This window comes from Aquarana catesbeiana, linkage group LG02, assembly GCF_042186555.1.
Source record: "Aquarana catesbeiana isolate 2022-GZ linkage group LG02, ASM4218655v1, whole genome shotgun sequence".
In the NCBI taxonomy this organism is placed as follows: Eukaryota; Metazoa; Chordata; class Amphibia; order Anura; family Ranidae; genus Aquarana; species Aquarana catesbeiana.
This window is the reverse complement of record NC_133325.1, coordinates 465856790-465881806: the sequence shown is the minus strand read 5'-3', so window position 1 is coordinate 465881806 and position 25017 is coordinate 465856790. Positions and strand designations below refer to the sequence as shown.

At 40.3% G+C, this 25017-nt stretch overlaps 2 protein-coding genes across 7 annotated transcripts in view; one reads left to right on the top strand and one right to left on the bottom strand.

Annotated features, from left to right (window-relative positions):
- The window catches only part of LOC141128403 (serine/threonine-protein kinase 38), a 113735-nt gene extending 103017 nt beyond the window's left edge, over positions 1 to 10718 (top strand). For 4 of the 5 annotated variants that reach the window (XM_073615683.1, XM_073615682.1, XM_073615681.1 and 1 more), the window contains exons 12-15: positions 1927 to 2050; positions 4006 to 4101; positions 7838 to 7932; positions 9826 to 10718. In XM_073615683.1, the coding sequence (XP_073471784.1) occupies positions 1927 to 2050; positions 4006 to 4101; positions 7838 to 7932; positions 9826 to 9968 (458 nt within the window). In that variant the 3' untranslated portion in view covers positions 9969 to 10718. The remainder of the gene's footprint in view (positions 1 to 1926; positions 2051 to 4005; positions 4102 to 7837; positions 7933 to 9825) is intronic. The other variant, XM_073615684.1, reaches the window with a different exon arrangement.
- LOC141128405 (large ribosomal subunit protein P2-like) overlaps positions 1 to 25017 on the bottom strand; it is an 866266-nt gene that overhangs the window by 31483 nt on the left and 809766 nt on the right. The gene's annotated exons all lie outside the window — the stretch shown is intronic.

Genomic DNA, 25017 nt, shown 5'->3' with positions numbered 1-25017 from the left:
GTCCCTTACTTGTTTGGAGAATTCCTTGGTCTTCATGGCAGTGTTTGGTTAGTGGTGCCTCTTGCTTAGGTGTTGCAGCCTCTGGGGCCTTTCAAAAAGGTTTGTATATGTAATGACAGATCATGTGACACTTAGATTGCACACAGGTGGACATCATTTCACTAATTATGTGACTTCTGAAGGTCATTGGTTGCACTAGAGCTTTTTATGGGCTTCATAACAAAGGGGGTGAATACATACGCACATGCCAATTATCAGTTTATTTCTGAAAAATAGTTTTATGTATATATTTTTCTAATTTTACTTCACCAACTTAGACTATTGTGTTCTGATCCATCAGATATAATTCAGATTTAAAAAAACATTGAACTAAAGGCTGTAATGTAACCAAATAGGTAAAAAGCCGGGGGGGGGGGGGGGGGGATACTTTTGCAAGGCACTGTATGTGTGAGCTCCATGTGTCAATGTTGATCTCCCCTTACTGAAACAGTAATGCGGCAGTACAGTAATAAGGCAGAGAGGGTCATGTTGGCACCCTTTTCCCTTTACTAGTGGAAAATTGCCTCTAAAAGGGATCCAGCAACCTACAAATGTAAATTTAGATGAACTTAAACATTTTTCCAGAAGGAACAATTTCTGCTTTGTCAGCTTTCCTGAAAAATCTGAAAACTTTCTTGAAAAATGGCTCTGTAAAGCAATCCTTAATTTTATGGTATTGCTTGATTTTGTGTTTAAATGTGCACACCACCAAGACCTCTGGGGAAAATCCTAGGTTCATCAAAAATGAATTTCAGAGATAAAGTTGCTATCGATTGAGCCATGTGTGCTGCAGGAGAGCTCCTCTTTAATGGCAACCACCTCAATCTTTGTAAATTATGCAGTAGCTGTGGCACCTCAAGCCATATGTCAAATCTCCAATCTGTGCCAAAAAAATGAATTAACAATACTTGGGAAGCTGCTGCTATTTCTGTTGTGCAAGCACAGCCTACTTATCAAATAACCAATGACGATAACTGCGCTGCCCCCTACACTCTTTACAATATATACAATGCCACAATTCATAAAGTGCAACAGTAGGTGATAGCAGTCCATAAAAGTGCTTCAAATAAAGTGCTGCAATTCTTGTACGCCATACGGACCTGGCAGAGAAAGGGTTAATACGTAAAAATGCAGCCCTCTTAGTCCTCATTTCAAAGCAGAATACATATGTGATCAAATGTGAATCATATCACCCTATACTCCTTCCTTAGATGCCAAAGTTTCACCCAAGGTTCTGGCTATTCTGATCAATAAATATTAAAACGTTGAACAACAGTGATCAGATGGGTTTTATTTCAGGTAGGCCTGCTTGCATTAATGTAGGTAGAATGCTTACAATTTTACAGCATTCCTATGATCATTCCTGGCATCTTGTGGTATTCTGCTTTTATGTACACAAAGAATGCAGTCTTGTGGTATGCCTAAATATTTTAATTAAAGTTGTTGGTTTAAAAGATTGAAAATTACTTTTTGAAAAAACATATCAAAGGTTACTTATTTAGTGATTGGGTTTACATCACCATTAACTACTGTAATTGCACTGCATGCATTTTTTTCAGTGTCTACTTGTACTATGGAGAGTATGTATGCTGCTGTTGTTGACCTTTCCTTTGAAAATACAAGTTGCCTGGTTGTCATGTTTTTCCAATTACTAATGTGGAAGTCTGTGATTTCACTTGCCACACGTTTATTGTGAATCACTGACTCAAAGCATTGAAGACTAGAATTTTGAAGAGCATGTTTACTTTCTATACTCATTACTGATCAGCCTACCAAACTCAATAGTTTGAACTGTTACAATTATTATTTACACTTTCACTGTATATCGTCATTCTCTATTAAATTTGTTGTATTCTGCGCTTACATGAGTCCTCTTTTATTGTAAAGGATATCCTCCATTTTGCTCTGAAACTCCCCAAGAGACCTATAAGAAAGTTATGAACTGGAAAGAGACGCTTACATTTCCTCCAGAAGTTCCCATATCAGAAAAAGCAAAGGACCTTATCTTACGGTACCTGATACTGAGAAGCAATGACTGTTATTTACCTGTATTTAGATATTTAATTCTGATTGGAAACATATTAATCGTATTCCTTCTTTTTTATTTTGTGTATTTATCCTCACAAGTGAGAATTTGATATTTTCACATTGTAAATGCAAAATTAAACCTAGTGTGATTAAACTAAAAGCACATTAAGCTCCAATCCAGGCAACAGCCAAAGATTACCCTTACAGTGGAACCTCCTGCGTTGTATGGGAGGGGAGGGTTGTTGGTGGACAGCATTGCAAGGGGATTTTCATGTTTTTAGTCTTGCTTGGTCCACTTGCTGAGAAATGTCATGCACTCCTGTTCCTCCACGGATAATTGGCAAGTAAGACGTGGGGGGGCTATAAACAAGGCCAAGGAAAAATTCCTAGCTTACTTACCGACCAGCCCGCGGACAACCGAATCAACCTGTCTAACAGTATGCATTAAAAACTGGGGTTTAGTCTGCACACATTTGCAAATACATGCATAAGATACAGGCCAGGTCAAGGCACCCTGGTATCTGTAGTTCCTATGACTGACTGATGGATGACTCCACAGTGGAAGCACATGCATTCTGATGAATAGGTGGAGGGCAGATGGACTGAAGGGGAGCCCCCACCCCTTCTCAAAGGTGCACACTGAACACACAGCAAATCGCACAATGGCTACAAAGGTGTCAGTGCGCACCCTGACCAATATAACATTGTTGCAAAAAAGGGGTCCACTACCCCCTCCTATGCATGTGCCCTGTAGCTTACGCATGTATTTGCAAATGTGTGCGGACTAAACCCCAGTTTTTAATGCATACTGTTAGACAGGTTGATTCGGTTGTCTGCGGGCTGGTCGATAAGTAAGCTAGGAATTTTTCTTTGGATTTATCCCTGGCCTTATTTATATCTATTTGCCCTCAAATGCTGCTTATTGTAATGGCCAGTCATATGTGGGGGTAGTGGACCCCTTTTTTTTTGCTACTTGTAGGGGCTACAGCAAACATTTAGAAGCTCTCAATAGCTGGGTGGAGATTTAAAGGGTGTTTTGTTTGTTTGTTTTTGTTTTTTTATTTTTTTTTTTGTGTTTTTAAATCAGTTTTGAATATGCTGAAACATGTAAATTAATTTTGAAGGAGGATTTTGGATTTTTAAATAACTTTGTAAAGCCAGACACCTTGACAGCTGAGTTCTAGACAGAGGGCCAAATACACATGTGAATTACATATGATGAGTTTTCCTGCCATAGTATTTGCAGTTCTGTTCAGCCAGTCTTGTGATCCACAGCCAAGTCCTAGAGTAGACCTTCAACACTTCTACAGTGGTTACTGGTTATGTCCTAATACATAAACAAATCTGTTTATTTAAATTGAAAAACACAGCATCATGCACAGCAGATGGTTCAAAGTATCATAGAAAGTTCCCATGATACCCAGCGCCATCTAGTGGCTAAATACAGTATTTTCTGTTTTAAGTCAACACATTCGACCAGCACAGGAAATGGCCTAAATAGCAATCATTTTTTTTGCCACAGGCACACAGAACAAATGTACATTCACTTTCATTTTACAAAATATTATGCAAATGTTTTATAAATACATTCATTAGTATAGTATCATGTTATAAGGCAGTGCAATGTTATCATTGCAGTGTCTGTAAAGTAACATTTAAGCTGTCCATGGTTTTTTTTTTTTTTTTTTTTGGGCAGGTTCATTAAAAAAAAAAGTATTGGATTGGGTTCACACAAAGATTAAAAAAAAAAAAAATGGCTTTTAATATATGTGGTAATGTTTTGTATTTATTTTAGATAAATATTTCTTAGCGGTTATTGTAAAAAAAATAAGAGCAAAAGCAAGCCTATTGATGTTATATACATGGTGTATTTACCTAAGGATGGAATGAGGAAATATTTTTAGTACATTATATTTTCTTTGTTTTGTATGCTTTCAGTTTCTGCTGTGAGTCAGAGCAACGAATTGGTGCTTCTGGTGTAGAAGAGATCAAATCTAACCATTTCTTTGAAGCTGTTGACTGGGAACACATTAGGTAAGTGCTGGACATTGTGCCTTATTGCACAGTTTTCTATCTTTCTTGATAAAGATAACATTTTATGGAGTGGCCTCATAAGCCAAGGCCTATGGTGACAAACATTTAGGATGGTCAAAGACGGGCTTTTTTTTATTATATTTTATTTCAGGTTTTATTGGATAACAAAATATTGGAATTTGTTACAATGTTTTTAGGGTAACATAGGATATGATTACACACAGTTGTGCTCATAAGTTTACATACCCTGGAATTTGATTTGATTTCCTGGCCATTTTTCAGAGAATATGAATGATAACACAAAAACTTTTCTTTCACTCATGGTTAGTGTTTGGCTGAAGCCATTTATTTTCAATCAACTGTGTTTACTCCTTTTTTTTTTTTTTTTTTTTTTTTAAATCATAATCACAACAGAAACTAGCCAAATGACCCTGATCAAAAGTTTACATGCCCCAGTTCTTAATACTGTGTATTGCCCCTTTTTGTGGTACTTGTGGATGAGGCTCTTTATCTTCTCAGCTGGTAAAGCTGCCAATTCCTCTTGGCAAAAAGCCTCCAGTTCCTGTAAATTCTTGGGCTGTCTTGCATGAACTGCACGTTTGAGATCTCCCCAGAGTGGCTCAATGATATTGAGGTCAGGAGACTGAGATGGCCACTCCAGAACCTTCACTTTATTCTGCTGTAGCCAATGACAGGTTGACTTGGCCTTGTGTTTTGGATCATTGTAGTACGTCCCATGCGCAGCTTCCTGGCTGATGAATGCAAACGTTCCTCCAGTTTTTTGATAACATACTGCATTCATCTTGCCAACAATTTTGACCAAATTTCCTGTGCCTTTGTAGCTCACACATCCCCAAAACATCAGCCATCCACCTCCTGTGTTTCACAGTAGGAATGGTGTACCTTTCATCATAGGCCTTGTTGACTCCTCTCCAAATGTAGCGTTTATGATTGTGGCCAAAAAGCTCAATTTTGGTCTCATCACTCCAAATGACTTTTTGTGCCAGAAGGTTTGAGGCTTGTCTCTGTGCTGTTTGGCGTACTGTAAGGGTGATACTTTGTGACATTTGCGTAGTAATGGCTTTCTTCTGGCGACTCAACCATGCAGCCCATCTTTCTTCAAGTGCCTCCTTATTGTGCATCTTGAAACGGCCACACCACATGTTTTCAGAGAGTCCTGAATTTCATCTGAAGTTATTTGTGGGTTTTTCTTTGTATCCTGAACAATTTTCCTGGCAGTTGTGGATGAAATTTTAGTTGGTCTACCTGACCGTGGTTTGGTTTCAACAGAACCCCTCATTTTCCACTTCTTGATTAGAGTTTGAACAATACTGATTGGCATTCTCAATTCCTTGGATATCTTTTTATATCCCTTTCCTGTTTTATACAGTTCAACTTCCTTTTCCCTCAGATCCTTTGACAATTCTGCTGCTTTCCCCATGACTCAGAATCCAGAAACATCAGTGCAGCACTGGATGAAAGATGCAAGGGTCTGTCAGGAGTCCAGAAACTCATTGACCTTTTATACACACACACTAATTACAAGCAAACCAATCACAAGTGAGGATGGTTACCTTTAATGGCCATTCAAATCCCTTTGTGTCAACTTGTGTGCATGTTATCAGGCCAAAATCACCAGGGTATGTAAACTTTTGATCAGGGTCATTTGGGTAGTTTCTGTTGTCATTATGATTTAAAAAGTGTAAACTCGATTTATAATAAATGGTTTCAGCCAAACACTAACCATGAGTGAAAAATGTTTGTGTTATCCATATTCTCTGAAAAATGGCCAAGAAATCATAAATTATGCCAGGGTATGTAAACATATGTGCACAACTGTACATAGGATAATAGATAATATACATACTCTAGAAGAATGTTTTCACATCCCCTTGTATGTGCAGGTTGACAGGAAAGGTATGACTAGTACCAACTATTCTTTCTGACCCCATTCTAAACTAGAAATCCCAGTATGCAGTTCTCCTTTGCGGCAGTTCCAAGGTATTTTTGGTGTATAGGAATTCTAAGCTAATTCTAAAGCTAAGTTCTTCTTTTTTGTTCACTTTTTTTTCTAAATTCCAGCTCCCCTATGTACCAATGTAGCATTAATGTACGTCTTTTGCAAAAATAATACAGCTTTCCATTTATTCTACACACGCTTTCCTCACTCTCCTCATGATTGTTCAAAAACACTTTTCCATTACTTCTGCCTTACTTCCTGGTCAGAGTTTAGGTCATGACACAGGAAGGAGTTGACCAGCTGAGTGTAGGGGATGCAAGGTGTGTGCTGAGGTCAGCTGGTCAACTCTTCCCTGTGTCATGACCTAAAGTCAGGAAGTAAGGCAGAAGTAGTGGATAAGTGTTTTTGAACAGCCATGAGAGTGAGGTAAGCATGTGTAGAATAAATGGAACACTGGTTTAATTTTTGTAAAATTAGTACATTAATGCTATATTGGTACATAGGGGAGCTGGAATTTAGAAAAAAAAAAGCTTTTAAACTATATGTGTACACCATGTTCTGTATCTATTGTGCTGACTGTATAACAGAACAGTATTGGAAGCACCTCACTGAACAATGAAAATGTTATTTCTTTAGTGCCGATTTAAAGTGGTTGTAAACCTGAGAAATAAAATACACAGAAAGCGTATCCTACTATGTACCTGCCTCGATCCAAAGCACTGTGTGATTTGTGAGTTCTCTTTGCTGCCTCATTCCTCTACTGGCAGAAAGAATCTCTTCTGAAACGTTTTCCAGACCCCAAGAGATAAAATGTGATGGAGTGAGGTTCAGCACACAGCCTGTGACTGATCTCCTCAGCTCTGCGTGCTCCCTGTGTACTGTGTGTGTGTGTGTGTGTGTGTGTGTGTGTGGGGGGGGGGGGGGGGGGGGTGTATTAGATCTGTCCTCACGGAGATTGTTACTGTGAGACGTCAGATCCCTGCCCCCTGCTCTTCAGAGCTGGGAGATCCTGTGTAAATTCTGGACTTTGAACTGATGTGGAGGACAAATTGATGCAGATAAACAGGTACAACCTATGTTAGGAGGATTTGTTTCATGTATGTGTATCATCTGATGCTTGTCAATTCACTGGGTATATGTGATGGTTTTCAACCACTTTAATATGTCTGTATAACTTGTATTTCCAGGCATTTCAAAAATTCCAATTGAAAGAGCTTCCAATACTTTTAACATCTAAAACTATAAAAGAAAAACAAAAGAATAAATATACTTTTATTTTAATTGAAATGTGATTGTCTCACACATATGACATACACAGAGTTTGAGTAAAGTAAACCATTATAAAAAAGGCGGTTGTGCAGAGAATGGTGATACAAATTTAAATGGTACACGTGGGCCAACAAAAAGTCAAGAGACGCTTAGCACTATAAGCAGTGCAATTTCTTTCAATAGGAAAACATTGATTGGAACAGGGTTGTATAGTGAATGTAAATGGTTTAATTTTTATTTTATTTGACCCCTTGAAACCCATCCATGGATCACTTAGGGGTCCATGATCCCCAGGTTAAGTATAAATATGCTCAAAATATACACATGAAATATTATATATGCTGTTTTACCTAAAAAATGAAATTGCCATTCGTATGTTTCACACTGCACAGCCTGTAAACCTTATTTCCTGGCTTAGCCTTACTGCTTCCTGGATCACTGCAGTGCTCATTGGAAATTGCTAATGTTGCCAATTTAGTAATGTTTTTATTACTATTTAATTTTCAGAGAAAGACCTGCTGCTATACCCATCGAAATAAAAAGTATCGATGACACTTCAAATTTTGATGAATTTCCAGATTCAGATATTCTTAAACCAATGGGTAAGCTGCGGATAATGTCAATTATATGCAAATTTTGTAGTGCATGTATCCTTTTTTCCTTTTTTTTTTTTTTTTTTTTTTTTAAATGTTGTTTTCTAGTGGTCTTTGCTGTGCAATGTCATCAGTCATGTACCTCATCTTCTCCACATGCATGGTGTGAACTTGGCCTTCTATTATAGTGAATACGTTTTTGGGTTGGACATGAGCTGGAGAAATGGAACAAGATGAGAAGGTTGTTGTTGTGCAGAAATAGTGGGGGCCATTAGCAGGATAGTGTATTCATGCTACCATATTTGTCATAATATGTAGACATGGCTATTCCTATCCTGAGGCAATGTTTGTCCTAGGTTCTCCCTAGTGGTGGCTTATGATGACCTTCTCATGTTATCTCCACTGCTTCTTCTCTAAGAGCACTAAAGAAAGGGTTGAGAATGAGGGGGCAGTTTTAAGTGCTGCATCAGGGAAGCAGGGAATGCCCTTGAGCTTACGTTATCGCACTGGATAAAATTTCATGCTGCCATAAAGAATAAGTTCATCTTTAACAAAAAAAAAAAATACATTTACATTTTTTGTAGGTAAAAAAAATGTGCATTTATTAAGGAATCTGCAAAGCTTTGCACCTACGATCATTAGATCATGGGTGCAATGTCCAGCTCCTGCAGACTTTGAGCATTGCTGTAAGCTCATACTTCGTACAGGCAGGCAGTTACATGAGAGCTGAAAATCAATGAACGGAGATCATGGAAATCTACAAGCCATCAACAGCTGATGGTTCTTGTAGGTATTAATTCACAGGAAACTTTGAATGCGTAATCTGGCCATGTGGGTGGAGCCCTCGGATGGCCATGCTGTTTTCAAAAAATGACAGCGGGTACAGGGAGAAGATCCCTGGTCCGCTGTCACATGAAGGGAGGGGGGTGGGAGGCTGCAGATGCTGAAAATGGGTAGAACATTTAACATTTTCCAAAAATGAGCTTATGCTTTAAAGTTACCTTAGCAAGGCGGTGGCATATTCCAGGTTAGTGACTCAAAATAAAGAAGCCTGAGACAGCCAGGCAGTTAAAATCTTCAGGTGGTCAACAAGTGTAGCCTCCACATTTCTCAGTACTGGTGTCCTTAAAAAAAAAAAAAAAAAATGTATATTCAAATATTTTATTAAATTGAGTATTACAATAACCGTCACATGTAACATAACAGCCATTATGATAAAATGGAAATGCTTCCACACAGGGAGTGATACAATAACAAGTGCCATTAACATGTCAAAACAAATGACAATTGTACACAATAGGTCAATCAACGTATGGACAAAAATATTTCGGCAAATGATGGCTTTTAGCAACCTAATGGCTAAAGAGGAGGTAGAAAAAAAAGCGAGCTGATGTTCGGGTGGCTCACCCCAGCCATGGCATGGGGGAAAACTAGGACCAAGTTGGCAAATATCCAGCAATGTACTGATAAACAAGAGAAAAGGGTAGCGAAGTAGTGGGGGAAAGGGGGGGTGTAAGGGGAGGGATGGTTCTGGGGATTGAACCTGCCACAGTCCCAAGAGCACATTCAACTGACTAGTATAAAAGGACAGCTAAGGCTCAATAAGGGAGGTGTCAAAATTAGGGGGCAAAAGTCTTATCAACCCAAGGTTGCCTGATTTTGGACTATCGTGTCACCGTGTCCTTGGGCGTTGCCTCTATCTTGGCATGTATCATTGCCATGGTGACTGTATTTTTCCCCATTTTTTTTTTCTAACAGAAACTATAGTCACTATTGAAGTCAACATATTAGTTGCTATACTAGTTTAATATACTGTATTTTCATTAACTTCAGAGGTTAGTAGTTTTTTTGTTCAATTTCCTGTTTCAGCAGTGCTGAGGATGTTTTTTTAACCTCTTACAGTCTTTTCTTCCCCAGGCGCAAGCAACCATCCAGAGTCCGACTTCAAGAACAAGGATTGGGTCTTCATCAACTACACATACAAGCGCTTTGAAGGACTAACAGCTAGAGGAGCACTTCCAACTTTTATCAGGCCACGGAAATAAAACTTTCTATACTGTGACACAAGTGCTCACCTATTAGTATTTTTAACTTGGTTGCCTTAGGACTCTGGCCTGTTTTGGTGCTTTATTTAAGCATGACTGTATGCACCAATGGAAGGTTTTCGACTTCCATGCCTTCTTATGTCATAGCCTGTATCCTCTGGAAAATGCCATAAATTCAGTTTCACCATGAAAGGGATTAGTCTTGCACAGTTACTTGTTTTTAATCTAGTCTCATACATTCAAAACGTGATCTGTGATCATGTGACTGCCTTTACCATTCCTGGTCACCTTTCCAAAATGTTTTGTTTTTATCCTACCTATTCTTTGCAGTCCAGTGTAAATGTAATTCCCAGTGGAAGATTCTTTTGGTACTCCAGATATTTGTCTGACGCTAAGGCCTCTGCAGCTTTGAGAGTCACTTTCAGCACCAGCAGCATCATGCACTTTGTCCACATCAGACTGTCTGCACCAGTTTGGATCGGCATACTTGTTATTCCAAATGACAAACTCTAGACTGTTTCAAGAACGTGGAGCCCAAACTACCGTATTTATTTAGCTTTTTTTCTATGTTGATTTCTAGGAGACAAATGTTTGTAAAATAACCGTGAAGAAAATTTGAATTTTTCTTATCTCGTATTTTCTTTTTCTATTTGTAATTTGCTTTGTGGAATTTCAAGTGCTTTAAAAATAGCACTGAGGCAAACTCTGCTTTATATTTGGTATTTTTACAGCATTAAACTATTGTATGCACTTTTTGCCTTTTTCATGAAAGGTGCGATGGAACAAATCAGCATGTAAGAGTACTTCATATTGAATATTACTCTAGTTAATATATGTGCGGAAACGTCGGGTATTAGAGGGAAACTGCAGATTCTACCAAATATTACAAAAGTGCCTGAGCCACCACTTTTTATTGCATATGTTGTTAAGCAATTGAAGCTGTAAGCAGATTAAAATTTAAGCATGCATGAGGGATCCATTTGTTCTGATGCTAGTAGCTTTCCTTCTGTCCACTCCACTGTCCCTGTCCCTGTCCACGCCTTGTGTTTTTTTGGGGGTTTATTTGTATGTTTTTTTCATGATTTTATTTTAAAGCTATAAAAATAATTCACCTGGAATTCTGCTTTCGGCTTATGAAACTTATATTGAGATGTAGACAGCAGTTGTGCTTGAGCAGACTTGCTCGTCTCTGTACAGGACAAAGATAAACTTGGCAGAGGCTTGGCTGCAATGACTAAAACATGTGAAGCTGAATTCTCTGTTAGCTGGAATCGGTCAATAGGTTAAAGAAAAAAAATGTATTACATTTATATATAGACATTTAAACACTTTAGGGTGCATGTTTGCATGCATTGTAAAATGCATTGCAGTGTTTGCCTTTTTTTCTTAAACTTTATCAAACTTGCAACCTTTAAACATCTGCATAGCAGCACATTGCCATGCGTTCTAGCACATCAGAATGCACTGTACACAAATGCAACGTCCTTTTGTCCTTTCCAATGTGCTTTTTTTTTTTTTTTCCCCCAGCACATGCTAATGCAGCATAGCGTGTTGGTGTGAAGTGAATCAGTAGTACATAAGGCCTCGTCTATGCATTGGACAATGCAGCTCAACAGGGCTGTTGTGAAATGACCCCTAGGGTGACCCTATCACTAAGTAACATATTGCAGGCTGAATATATGATTAGAATATTTTAGGGCTCATTCACAACTGCTGTTGTACGTTAAGGTGCGCCCTCCAGTGTGTAATGTGCATGTGTGCTGTGATGCATTGTAAAACATATCACAATGTTTGGGTTTCTTTTTTTAACTATTAAAGTTGTCACCCCATTATCCCTATGCATAGCAGTGCATTGTAACACGCTGTGCTGTCCAATTTGTCCTACTTTTTTCCAGCACATGTGAACTAAAGCAATAGGACATAAGGCAATTTGAGCAGTCTGTGGGTTGGGACTGCCCATCAGAGCTGGTGTGAATGAGCCTTCAAGTAGCACTGACTCATTATTCTATTATCCTTCTAATTAGTTGCCCTGTTTGTGGATAAACCGCTAAAAAGCACACCTTCCCACCCACCGTCTGTGTGTAAACATTTCACAATTCATACTGGAGATTTTTATAAACATTCCTTCCCTTTAAAGCCACCAGCCTACGCTTTGTGCAGCTGGTGGCTCATAGTCCTGGCAGCTTGGGTCTCCACTGATGATCGAGAATCATGGTTTCTCAGTCATGTGACCCCTATGTGAGCTATGACATCGTAATCGCCTGTTGACTGGATGCTTCTTTGAAAAAAATTAAAGCCAGACTGCATTGTAGTTTGTTTAAAGTGGTTGTAAAGGCTCAAGGTTTTTTTACCTTCATGCATTATATGCATGAAGGTAAAAAAAAATCCTTCTGTATGCAGCAGCCCCCCTAAGGCCCCTTTCACATGGGGTGGAATCTGTCCAAGCAGATCCGCCTGCTCAAGGAGGGAAATTTCCACTGATCCCCACTGAGCAGGCAGATGACAGGTCTGTGTCTGCTCTGCTTTGCAGAAGGGACACAGCCCCCTGTTCTCTAGGGAGTGGTCAGATGGAAATGATAAAAAGCAGGAGTAGAGATGGCGCTGCCCTGGTGGAGTTATAAGGGTTTATTTCCCATAGTGAGCAATTCTTCTGTGTATTATGTGGTGTACATATAAAACGTAAACTTTACTTCTAAATGATACAAAAATCCTATATATATATCAGAAATTATAACGTGAATATTTTGGGTTTAAACCCTGTGACTTGTGCTAAATTGTTGCAATAAAAGTGAAGTTATAAAATAAAGTGCCTCAATTATTTCAACAAAGTGCGTTGGTGCAGAAATTCATGCTATTTATGCAATAAAGTGACTGGTGCTTGGTCATACAAAAAATACAGGATATCTAACATAAAAGGTGACTGGTGTGTTTTTAACCAGTATTGTTGGATAGGAAACATTCCATTGGTTATGAAAAAAATTTTCTTTTGGAAGTAATTTTAAAATGTTCAATCTCTAGGAACAAATTTCTGTAGGAAAACTTCTTATCCAGGTGCTGGCTCCTTATACTCTGATACTGCTTGCACTCACCGGATCTTTCTTCCCCCTACAGGGGTGCAGGCAGTCACAGTATCTGCCACTGTGTAGCAATCATAGATGCCTCCGGACTGTGAGTTTGTGAATGGGTCTTCACCCCAAGGTTTTAACAGTCCTTGTCGAATATTTTAGCAGACTCCCAGCTCTCCAAAACAGGTGTCTTCTCCACACAACTCCTCCAGGAGGAGTCCTTGTCGAATATGGAGGAGTTGTGTGGAGAAGACACCTGTTTTGGAGAGCTGGGAGTCTGCTAAAATATTCGACAAGGACTGTTAAAACCTTGGGGTGAAGACCCATTCACAAACTCACAGTCCGGAGGCATCTATGATTGCTACACAGTGGCAGATACTGTGACTGCCTGCACCCCTGTAGAGGGGAAGAAAGATCTGGTGAGTGCAAGCAGTATCAGAGTACAAGGAGCCAGCACCTGGATAAGAAGTTTTCCTACAGAAATTTGTTCCTAGAGATTGAACATTTTAAAATTACTTCCAAAAGAAAATTTTTTTCATAACCAATGGAATGTTTCCTATCCAACAATACTGGTTAAAAACACACCAGTCACCTTTTATGTTAGATATCCTGTATTTTTTGTATGACCAAGCACCAGTCACTTTATTGCATAAATAGCATGAATTTCTGCACCAACGCACTTTGTTGAAATAATTGAGGCACTTTATTTTATAACTTCACTTTTATTGCAACAATTTAGCACAAGTCACAGGGTTTAAACCCAAAATATTCACGTTATAATTTCTGATATATATATATAGGATTTTTGTATCATTTAGAAGTAAAGTTTACGTTTTATATGTACACCACATAATACACAGAAGAATTGCTCACTATGGGAAATAAACCCTTATAACTCCACCAGGGCAGCGCCATCTCTACTCCTGCTATTTATCAATTCTATACACCCCACCTAGGTGGAATCGTATCCATAGAGGCAGCAGCCCTATATCCTAGTAACATCTAACCACTGCGTGGATTTACCCCACACCTTTTTTCAGATGGAAATGGACTGCATGTCTGTTTCCATCCGATTGTCATCCCATCCGCAATAAGGATGGCGAACATATCCCGATCTGTTTGTTTTTAGGGGACAGGATTGGATGCCAGCTGGTGACAGTGGATACATGTCTGCTCACACCTGCCGCCCCATAGAGAACAATGGGTGGTCTGATTGGGTCCACCTGAAAAACTGATAGGCGATCCTGATTGGTCTGCTGGTGTGAAAGGGGCCTAATACCTGAGCCCCATTTTGATCCAGTAATGTGCATAATAGTCTTGCCTCTCCAGGACCACTCCTCATTGGCTGAAGCAGTCACAGAAGCCATTGCACCCCTGCTGCTGTCAAGCACAGCCAGTGAGCCAATCAGTAGAGGGAAGGGGGTGGGGCCGAACCGCAGCTGTGTGTGAATGGACACACACAACCGCGGTGCAGCAGTGAGCCTGCATGGGTGCCCCTCCAGGCAAGAGTTCGCTGTGGGGGCACTTGGCAGAAGGGAGGGGCCAGGAGTGCTGGTGAGGGACCCGAGAAAAGGAGGATCTGGGCTGCTCTGTGCAAAACCAATGCACAGATCAGGTGGGTATGACACGCTTGTTATCTTTAAAGAAAAAAAAAAAATTTTTCTTATTGCTTTAATGCTGTAATTAGATGACAGTATTTAAAAAAAAAATATCAAAATAAATTAAACCGTAAACCAAATTAAAAAAAAAAAAAAACTTATGTGTATGGCCTTTAAAAAAATGTTAACATTTTAGGTATGCAAAATAGTTGAAGAATAATTGTCTAACTGCTACATGCTGACATTGCTAGATTTGTCTAGAAAATCAATGACCGCTGGACATTAAAGGGTTTATCTTTTGACACTTCCAGAACTGTCTGAGGCTTTCTCTCTCACAACAGCAGCTGATATAAAATGATGCCCCCCCCCCTTGGCATCATCAAGGCTGCTACCCACTGCCTCTAAAGACTTGTCTGTAGTCTGTTGCTGATCTCAGCACAGGCAGAGTGTTCAGGGTCTGCTTTGTGTTAAGCCTTGTACACACAGTATGATTGTTGAACAACGAGCCTCTGCTTTTTGTCAAAAGGGCGTGTGCCAGGATCTTGTCTTGCATACTTAACGTTACACAAATTGTCGTGCCACAAACATGAACGTAGGGACGTACTACGAGGAATTTTAGCTCTTGCGCTCCACCCTTTGGGCCCCTTCTGTTAATTTTGTGTTTGAGCATTGATTCCGAGCATGCGTGTTTGTACTTTCAACGGATTTGTATACTGACCATCCGAAAATCTGATGTGGAGCTGTTGTTTGACAAAAATTTACTAGCCTGTCATCCAACAGCTGTTGGCCGAAATTTGGAAAACAATGGTTGAAAGGAGCGAACAGACGGTAAGAACTTCGGACAACAGTCTGTCAAACGACAATCCCCTTCTGATTTTCGTACTGTGTGTTATACGAGGCTTTAGAATCTGTTTATTCTCTGCTGTCACTGCGATTGTGTGCAGCCAGGTACACAGACTCTGAACTGTGATTACAACAGATTACCTGAGCACAAGGTCCAGCGGGGAGGTTTAAAGTAGCTGATGTTCTAAATAAGAGCCTCTGGAAGTGTTGGAAGTTGAAAAGAACTTTAGAGCAGTTTATTAACAAACTGGGAAACTAATTAGCAGGATATTAAGAACTTGAACAAGTGCTACTTTTATACATTCTACTTACTGATCTATTCAGCTGTCAGTGTAACCTGGTTGACAGGGTCACATTCAGATATCAGACAAATCTTTTCCATGGTTTTCAGATGTAGTTAAAACATAAGTAAAAATAATAATAAAAAATGAAAATAAAATACTTTAATTTTCTTGTACATTTATTTGCTTAATAACTGTTCATATCCTTATGTTGTATAACATAAACTTAGATTTCATGTTGAAACTTGATGAAAACCCAGCATCCCATGCATAACATTGGGTGTATTTAATAACACAAACAATGAAGTGACTCATAGAAGCAACCAGTCAGAATTTACAGTGCCTTGAAAAAGTATTCATACCCCTTGACATTTTCCACATTTTGTCATGTTACATCCAAAAACATAAATGTATTTTATTGGGATTTTATGTGATAGACCAACACAAAGTGGCACATAATTGTGAAGTGGGAGAAAAATGATAAATGATTTTCAAAAATGTTTACAAATATGTGAAAAGTGTGGCGTGCATTTGTATTCAGCCCCCCTGAGTCAATACTTTATAGAACCACCTTTCACTGCAATTACAGCTGTAAGTCTTTTTGGGAATGTCTCTACCAGCTTTGCACATCTAGAGAGTGACATTTTTGCCCATTCTTCTTTGCAAAATAGCTCAAGCTCTGTCAGATTGGATGGAGAGCATCTGTGAACAGCAATTTTCAAGTCTTGCCACAGACTCTCAATTGGATTTGGGTCTGGACTATGACTGGGCCATTCTAACACATGAATATGCTTTGATCTAAACCATTCTATTGTAGCTCTGGCTGTATGTTTAGGGTTTTCCTGCTGGAAGGTGAACTTCCGCCCCAGTCTAAAGTATTTTGCAGAATCTAACAGGTTTTCTTCTAAGATTGCCCTGTATTTGGCTCCATTTATCTTCTCATCAACTCTGACCAGCTTCACTGTCCCTGCTGAAGAAAAGCATCTCCACAACATGATGCTGCCACCACCAGGTTTCACGGGGGTGATGTGCAGTGTTTGTTAGTTTTCTGCCACAGATAGCGTTTCGCTTTTAGGCCTAAAAGTTAGATTTTGGTCTCACCTGACCAGAGCACCTTCTTTCACATGTTTGCTGTGTCCACCACATGGCTTCTCACAAACTGCAAACGGGACTTCTTATGACTTTCTTCTTGCCACTCTTCCATAAAGGCCAGATTTGTGGAGTGCATGACTAATAGTTGTCCTGTGGACAGATTCTCCCACCTGAGCTGTGGATCTCTGCAGCTCCTCCAGAGTTATCACGGCTGCTTCTCTGATTAATGCTCTCCTTGCCCAGCCTGTCAGTTTAGGTGGACGGCAATGTCTTGGTAATAAGCAATAATGTCTTGGTAGGTTTGCAGTTGTGCCATACTCTTTCCATTTTCAGATGATGGATTGAACAGTGCTCTGTGAGATGTTCAAAGCTTGGGATTTTTTTTTTTTTTTTTTTTATATAACCCAACCCTGCTGTAAACTTCTCCACAACTTTATTGCTGACCTGTCTGGTGTGTTCCTTGGCCTTCATGATGCTGTTTGTTCACTAAAGTTCTCTAACAAACCTCCTGAGGGCTTACGGAAATTAACTTACACACAGGTGGATTCTATTTACTAATTAGGTGACTTCTGAAGGCAATTGGTTCCACTAGATTTTAGTTAGGGTTATCAGAGTAAAGGGGGCTAAATACAAATGCACGCCACACTTTTCACATATGTATTTGTGAAAAAAATTAAACACATTTACATTTTTGGTTGTAACATGTCAAAAAATGTAGTAAATTTCAAGAAGTATGAATCCTTTTTCAAGTCACTGTATCTTTTAGTGCCATGTCTGTGAAGGTTCTCTTTTGTCCAAGCAACTTTTTCATGCTACTGCTAGCTATGTTTGTACTATGAAAGTAAACATAAAAAATGTATAGTTGCATAGAATACTAAACTTTGCACTTCCTAATGATTATCTGCATTGCCATAACAAATCAATTTGTATATCCACCCAGGCCTTTTCTGTCACTTTTTGTTTACATGTAACAATCATTATTAGAACCCCCAAACATTATTTAATTTTCTAAAGCAAAGACCCTAGAAAATTGTGGTTTTGCATTTTTTTTATGTCACATAAACCCCCCCCCCCCAAAAAAAAAAACACTTTAATTTTAATGCAAGAAAACCATACATAACCCAATTTTTGTTTAATCTCTTGCCCACTGGGCACTTAAACCCCCTTCCTAACCAGACCAATTTTCAGCTTTCAGCGGTCTCGCATTTTGAATGACAATTACTCAGTCATGCAACTCTGTACCCATATGAAATTTTTGTCCTTTCTTTTACACAAATAGAGCTTTCTTTTGGTGGTATTAAACCGCTTCAGCCTCGGAAGGATTTACCCCCTTTAATGACCAGGCCATTTTTTGTAATACGGCACTGCTTTTCTTTAACTGACAATTGCACAGTCGAGTGACACTGTACCCAAATAAAATTTATGTTCTTTCTTTCCTCACAAATGGAGCTTTATTTTGGTAATGGTTGATCACCTCTGCGGTTTTTTGTTTTGTTTATAGCGATAAAAATATTATATATATTATATTTTTTTTTTTTCTCTCTGCAATAAAACCTACTCAATAATTTTTCTTAAAAAAAAATCTAATGTCTTCATCGATTAATCACCACTGGGTTTTTTCTTTTTTTGCGTTATACATGAAAAAAGACCGAAAATTTGTAAAAAAAATTGCATTTTTCTTCGTTTCTGCTATAAAATTTAGCAATTCTTTATAAATCTTGGCCAAAATTTATACTGCTACATATCTTTGGTAAAAAAATAACCCAAATCAGTGTATATTATTCGGTCTTTGTGAAAGTTATAGAGACTACAAGCTATGGTCCCAATCATTGAAAATTGATCATACTGATGTCCTATCTAATTTCTTGAGACAGCAACAAGCCAGGAAAGTACCACTACCTCTTTTTGGAAAGTATACATTCCAACGTATTTAGTAGGAGGCATGGTGAGTTTTTTGAAGTTGTAATTTTTTTTCCCACAATTCTTTGCAAAATTAAGATCACACACACACACACACACGTCACTATATACTGTAGTGGCACGGATGGGGATGGATGAGCATGATTAGACATGGATGAGGATGGCTGAGTTCAGATCCAGCGCTGCTGCACTCGCTCCCTCTTCTCCTCACACACTGCCGTGTGAGGAGGAGGAGCTGAACTGCACATGCTCCGGTTTGTTGGCAAGTGATAGTTCTGTTGTTGGACAGAGCTATCACATGGTAAAAGGGCACGATGTGGGTTATAGGCCACCTTCAGGTGATGGACACTGGCACGCCCTAAGACAGGAAGTCCACTCCCTATATAACCCCTCCCACTACTTGGAGTACCTCAGTTTTTTCACCAGTGTCTAAGGTGTTGGTCATGAGTAAAGATGTGCTGTGCTGAGCTTTCCTTGCTGGGGCTAGCCATGCAGCCGGATCCCTTCAAAGTGTCTTTTAGGCCGAATTGATTGGTACCCGGGCCTTGTGTCTGAAGAAACAAGGTTTTGCCTGTAAACGCTTCTCTTTTTAGGGAGCTGGACCCCGAGACCCAGTGCTTTTGGTATTCAGGCCATAAAGTTTTACTGGCGGTAGTGTTATTACAGGTCCAGGATTGTGGGTTTCCCCGAGGATCCTCGGCTCCTGAAGGTTTGTTAACGGAACCCACTGTGAAGGGTGAAGATTGGGTCTGTTGGTTTTACCATAGAAAACCCTGCGGCAGAAAAGGCAAGTGGAATTTTCTAAGAAATTTTTGAATTTTCTTATGAATGGCTCCTTTAATTAGTGAATGTTGTCATGCCTATATGTCACCACTGGGGGCTGTATTGAGCACATACCTTTTCACGCTTCCTCAGAGACCTCACGTTGTTGTCCAGAGCAGCAGCTTCCATTTTCCTCCAGCCAGCAGCATATCTCCAGTAAATCTGGGGGGGAGGGTGTTTCTCCCCACCAGACGCCCCCCACCTGTGCTATTTTCTCCTTTTCACGAGGAAGAAGCGCTAGGAAACAAAAAAAAAAAAAAAACTAACGGCACGCCGCCCTACTCGGTGACTACCAGGCTCTCCTCTACATTTCTTCCCCTCTCTGTACGATCCCATAGGATCAGAAGCCCACGCTCGTGCGGGAAACCTTTTTTTTTTTTTTTTTTAAAAGAGAGGAGGGGGCAGGGCTTAGCGTAGAGTTGGCATCCTCCAACACACAGCGTGGGAGATGGGGAAAAAGACTGCGCTAAATTAGAACACAAGCTGCTAGCACTCAAACATACAAAGTTCAAAGTGAATAATATAATAATAGTGTAGCGCTACTAAAAAGTGAAAATAAATCACAAAAAATGGAAAATAAATAACACATCTAAAAAGAAACCAAAAAACAATATGAATTGGCTATGCTGAATATAACCCAGTGGGGGTGTGAGAAAGAATGTCCACAGAAAATCTTAAATGGTATATTCCTCTGGTGAGAGTAATCCCAATCGTGAGATAATCAGTGTAAGGCTTGTCTGTAGTCAACAACAGCGGAACTCAAGATATAAATGGGTACTCCTACCAGCTGTGATGGACCCCAAATGCCATACGACAGAGGGATCAGACAGGCTTGGGATCTTATATTATGTATATCAGATGTTGTTGTATTCATCAGATATCGCTCAGATACTGGACACAGATGGAAGAACCCTTTCAAGGTGGTATCCTCAGCTCCTGGACCGTGAAGGCTGCCCCAGTTGAAGACCCCTTAGTGTTGAAACTGGTCGGGCTAGCATTTCTTGTATCCCACATTGCTTTTATTTAATTTTTACCTGTTCCTGTGATCACTTTTATTGATTGGTGTTTACCATCTGAACTTTTATTCTTAATAAACCTCATTGGTTTTTGACCTGCACCATTGGAGTCCTTCTCCTTCCTTCTGCTTTACATGATCATTCCCTGGAGCCCTCACGGAACATCGTTGAAGACGGCTATTCAACATGGGAGTACTTGGAGCCTTCACGGTCCAGGAGCTGAGGATACCACCTTGAACGGGTTCTTCCATCTGTGTCCAGTATCTGAGCGACATCTGATGAATACAACAACATCTGATATACATAATATAAGATCCCAAGCCTGTCTGATCCCTTTGTCGTATATGGCATTTGGGGTCCATCACAGCTGGTAAGAGTACCCATTTATATCTTGAGTTCCGCTGTTGTTGACTACAGACAAGTCTTACGCTTATTATCTCACGATTGGGATTACTCTCACCAGAGGAATATACCATTTAAGATTTTCTGCGGACATTCTTTCTCACACCCCCACTGGGTTATATTCAGCATAGCCAATTCATATTGTTTTTTGGTTTCTTTTTGGATGTGTTATTTATTTTCCATTTTTTGTGATTTATTTTTACTTTTTAGTAGCGCTACACTATTATTATATTACCCAGCACGGGAAAGTGTTTTAAAAGCACCATCGTTACTGCTGCAAGCTGCGGAGGGACACGAGCAAGAGGGGCATGGAAGAGGTTTGGTGACACAGGCATTCCTTTTGACACATTTACTCTTGTTTTAGGCTGAGCATTAATAGCAGCAGCAGGGCTGGACTATTGCTCAAGCAGTGGATGTGTTCCTTCTGGTAGTACCTCTGCTTTGTGCATCGGGCTATGGTCGGAAGGGGGGTAAAAGCACCTCAAAAAAGGGCTACAGGGGGTCCCCTAGTTACAAACATCTGACTTACAAACGACTCCTACTTACAAACGGAGGCAGACAACAGGAAGTAAGAGGAAATCTACCCCTAGGAAGGGAAATTCTCTCCTGTAAGAGCTATTTTGGGAAAAAGGTACCTCCACTGATGCTTTATCACCAAGGCTTGTTTCCACAACCCAAAATTTTCAAAATCCAATTGTCATTGGGACAGAAAGTGAGGTGAAATCTTCTGAACAGGGGCACACACAGCAAAACAAATGTTACAGGGGTGTTAACCCATCCCTATGCTATCCAAAAAGCTTAAAAATAGTTTTTTTGGCTGGAGCTACACTTAAAAAATGTACCTGTTCCGACTTACAAACAGATTCAACTTAAGAACAAACCTATAGTCCCTATCTTGTTTGTAACCCGGGGACCCCCTGTATATAAAGACTTCTACAGTCACATGGAAGCCTAGAACCATCTCAAAGAAGATGGCATCCTCCCCTGAGAGTGATATGGCTGGTCAGAGTGAGCCATCAGGGACGTCAGGTGTTGCAGCTGCTCTTAACACTGCAGCCCCTGTATAAATTACTAAGGAGGTTTCTTCCTCAACCATTTTAGGCTTGGAGCAAAAAATTGATGTTTTATTCGCATCCCAGAGTGGGCCTAAACATAATAGGCCCCCCTCCATTACTCAGGACCCTCAAACTGAGGAACAAGGGGCGAGAGATGACAAATTTTTCTCAGGGGACCAAGAAGAGGCTGATGACTCCTCTTCTGAAGAGCCTAATATGGAAGGATCAGGTTCACAAGAAAGATTGTTGGTACCATCTGTCAGGTCACCTTGAGGCTAGGTGACAGATGCACACCGTTGGGATCAGGAGTGCACTGCAAGGCAGTGGACCCTACGGCTGACTGCTGCGGATGGGAGTCCGCGTATAAGGAAGGCAGGGCCGCTGGAACACCAACACGGATCCCAGCGGGGTTAGAGCGTAGGATTCCCTGGGGCGTGGAGTCTAAGAGCCAGCAGGTGTTCACCAGAGCCTCTAGTCGTGAGGATGGATTGGGCTGCAACTGGCTCCAGGTTGCGACCCCCAGGGTCCCCCATCTTACACCCACAGTAGGCAACAGAAGGATGAGGATAGTAAAGGAATAAGCCAAGGTCAGGGCCACAAGCAGACAAGGACAACAAAGCACACGCCAAGGTTCAGGGTCACAGGCAAACAGGGATAGTCGGGGACACGCCAAAGGTCAGGGTCACGAGCAGACAGGAATAGTATAGACCACGCCATGGAGCACACGGCAGGCAGGAACAGGAAGCCAAACACACAAAGGTTGATCAGCAGGGCTGACTTGTAGTGCAGAGGTTAATATAGAATTCTCTGATAGGAGCTGGGGTGGAGCCATGCTAGAGGAGAGTTAATAAAAGCAGTCAGGTGAGAGGCAGCTGGTCTTTGGAGATGAACACATGGAGACAGGTAAGCTGACAAACAAACTCTAATGCATAACCATGACACAATCTCTCACTGAATTGGTCTGCTCCACATTTTTACTGCCAGCAGCGCAGTCAGTCGATGAGCCCACTTCTGGTTTGGGTTCACTAAAGCCTCCCCAAACTATTCATGCTTTTCCTATCCATTCATGGCTAAAAACGCTTATGTATTCTGAGTGGGAGCACCCAGATAAATCCAACAGATAAGAAGTTGGAATTTTCCTTTTCAAAAACAATATTTCGCTCGCAGGTTCAATGGTTCAGCCTGCGCTGGCAGAGATCAGGGTATCTCAGTCCTTAAAAGACCAGTTCATAGAAATACTCAAGATTATTCCTGATCAGCAGGCCCAAGATTTGGCTGGGATATCAGAGGCGTTATGTTTTACAGTAGACGCTATGAAAGATTCTATTCTCCAGGCCTCATGGCTTATGCTAGTGCTGGTACATGTGCGTAGAATCTTATGGTTGAAAAATTGGTCAGCCGAAGCACCATGCAAAAAGCTCTTGGTCAGTTTTCCATTTCACGGTGAATGGTTATTTGGGGACAATCTGGATACGTACATCCAAAGAATTTCTAATGGAAAAACTTCCCTTTTACGAGTTAAGAAGAAGTTTAAGCGTTTTTCTTTAAGACGGGCTTTTTCTCCAGGAGCATCAGCCTCCAGGCAGTCACGACGGCCTCCACCGTCAGGTTCAAGAGTTAAACCTCAGGGTCAGTCCCAGGGTCAAAAGAGGCACAAAGGTCCCTCCCTTCTTTGGTATACACTTGTATTGCTTTGCTACAAAACTGAGGTACTCCCAGCAGTGGGAGGGGGTATATAGAGAGTGGACTTTTTGTCTTAGGGCTTGCCAGTGTCCATCATCTGAAGGTGGCCTATAACCCCCATAGTAACTACTATGGCTCTGTGTCCCGTGATGTACTTCAAAGAAAAGGATTTTACAGGTAAGCTGTTTTAAAAATCCTAATATTATACAAGAATGCAACGGGACGGGAGCAACACAATTCAGAGAGTATTGGATTCAATAACGAGCTGGGGGCCTCTAATACAATTTACATGTCCTAAGATGGGTGGGGCCTGCTATCTATCTGCTTTGAAGGTTCATCCTTTTTTCTGGTGCAATTTATTGAGGTGTTAACTGTTGTTCACACAAGCTTGTTACTTCCAGCAGGTCCTTCTAAAAAACTGTTTCCTAAGGATAGAAAACAATGTTCCAGCTGGCGGTGTAAATGGCATCCTAACACAAGGAATATAGAATGTTACACAAAGGGGGTTATTTACGAAAGGCAAATCCACTTTGCACTACACGTACACTTTGAAGTGCAGTCGCTGTAAATCTGAGGGGTAGATCTGAAATGAGGGGAAGCTCTGCTGATTTTATCATCCAATCATGTGCGAGCTAAAATGCAGTTTTTTTATTTTCCTTGTATGTCCCCCTCGGATTTACAGCGACAGCACTTCCAAGTGCACTTGCAGTGCAAAGTGAATTTGCCTTTCGTAAATAACCCCCATAAGGTCTTCTAAATACAAATATATGCAATATATCTGCTTAATCAAAACGGAATATATGATAAATAATGCCTGTTCTACTTTCCCCTTCAAAAGTAACATTCACTTGTTATTGACCACCTGTTCTTGAAGCCATGTGTTTGCAGCACAGGACTGCATTTTTTGAAATACAACCTCCTTTATTCCAGCTGTGAAACAGCTGGCATAAAAACATAACAGGAATTTGTCTATTTAAAAATTGCCCCCCTATACCTCCAACAGAACTTTGCTCCAGACAAAAACACACAAAGCTGTATTGTGAATTCTTACAAACCTAAGACTGACTCTGAGGCCCTCTTTGATCTTACAAATTTTTGAATCTACAACTTCTGCATTATATCTGCAACTCACCCAATTTGATAAACAGGCAATGTCACTGTTCTATGCAGCGTCATTGCCACCTATTCATGCCACTTTGAAATCTTTATTGGAAGGGATCCCCCTCACTGAATTTTAGCTGGCCATTAAATAGCTCATGCTCAAAAAAGAGA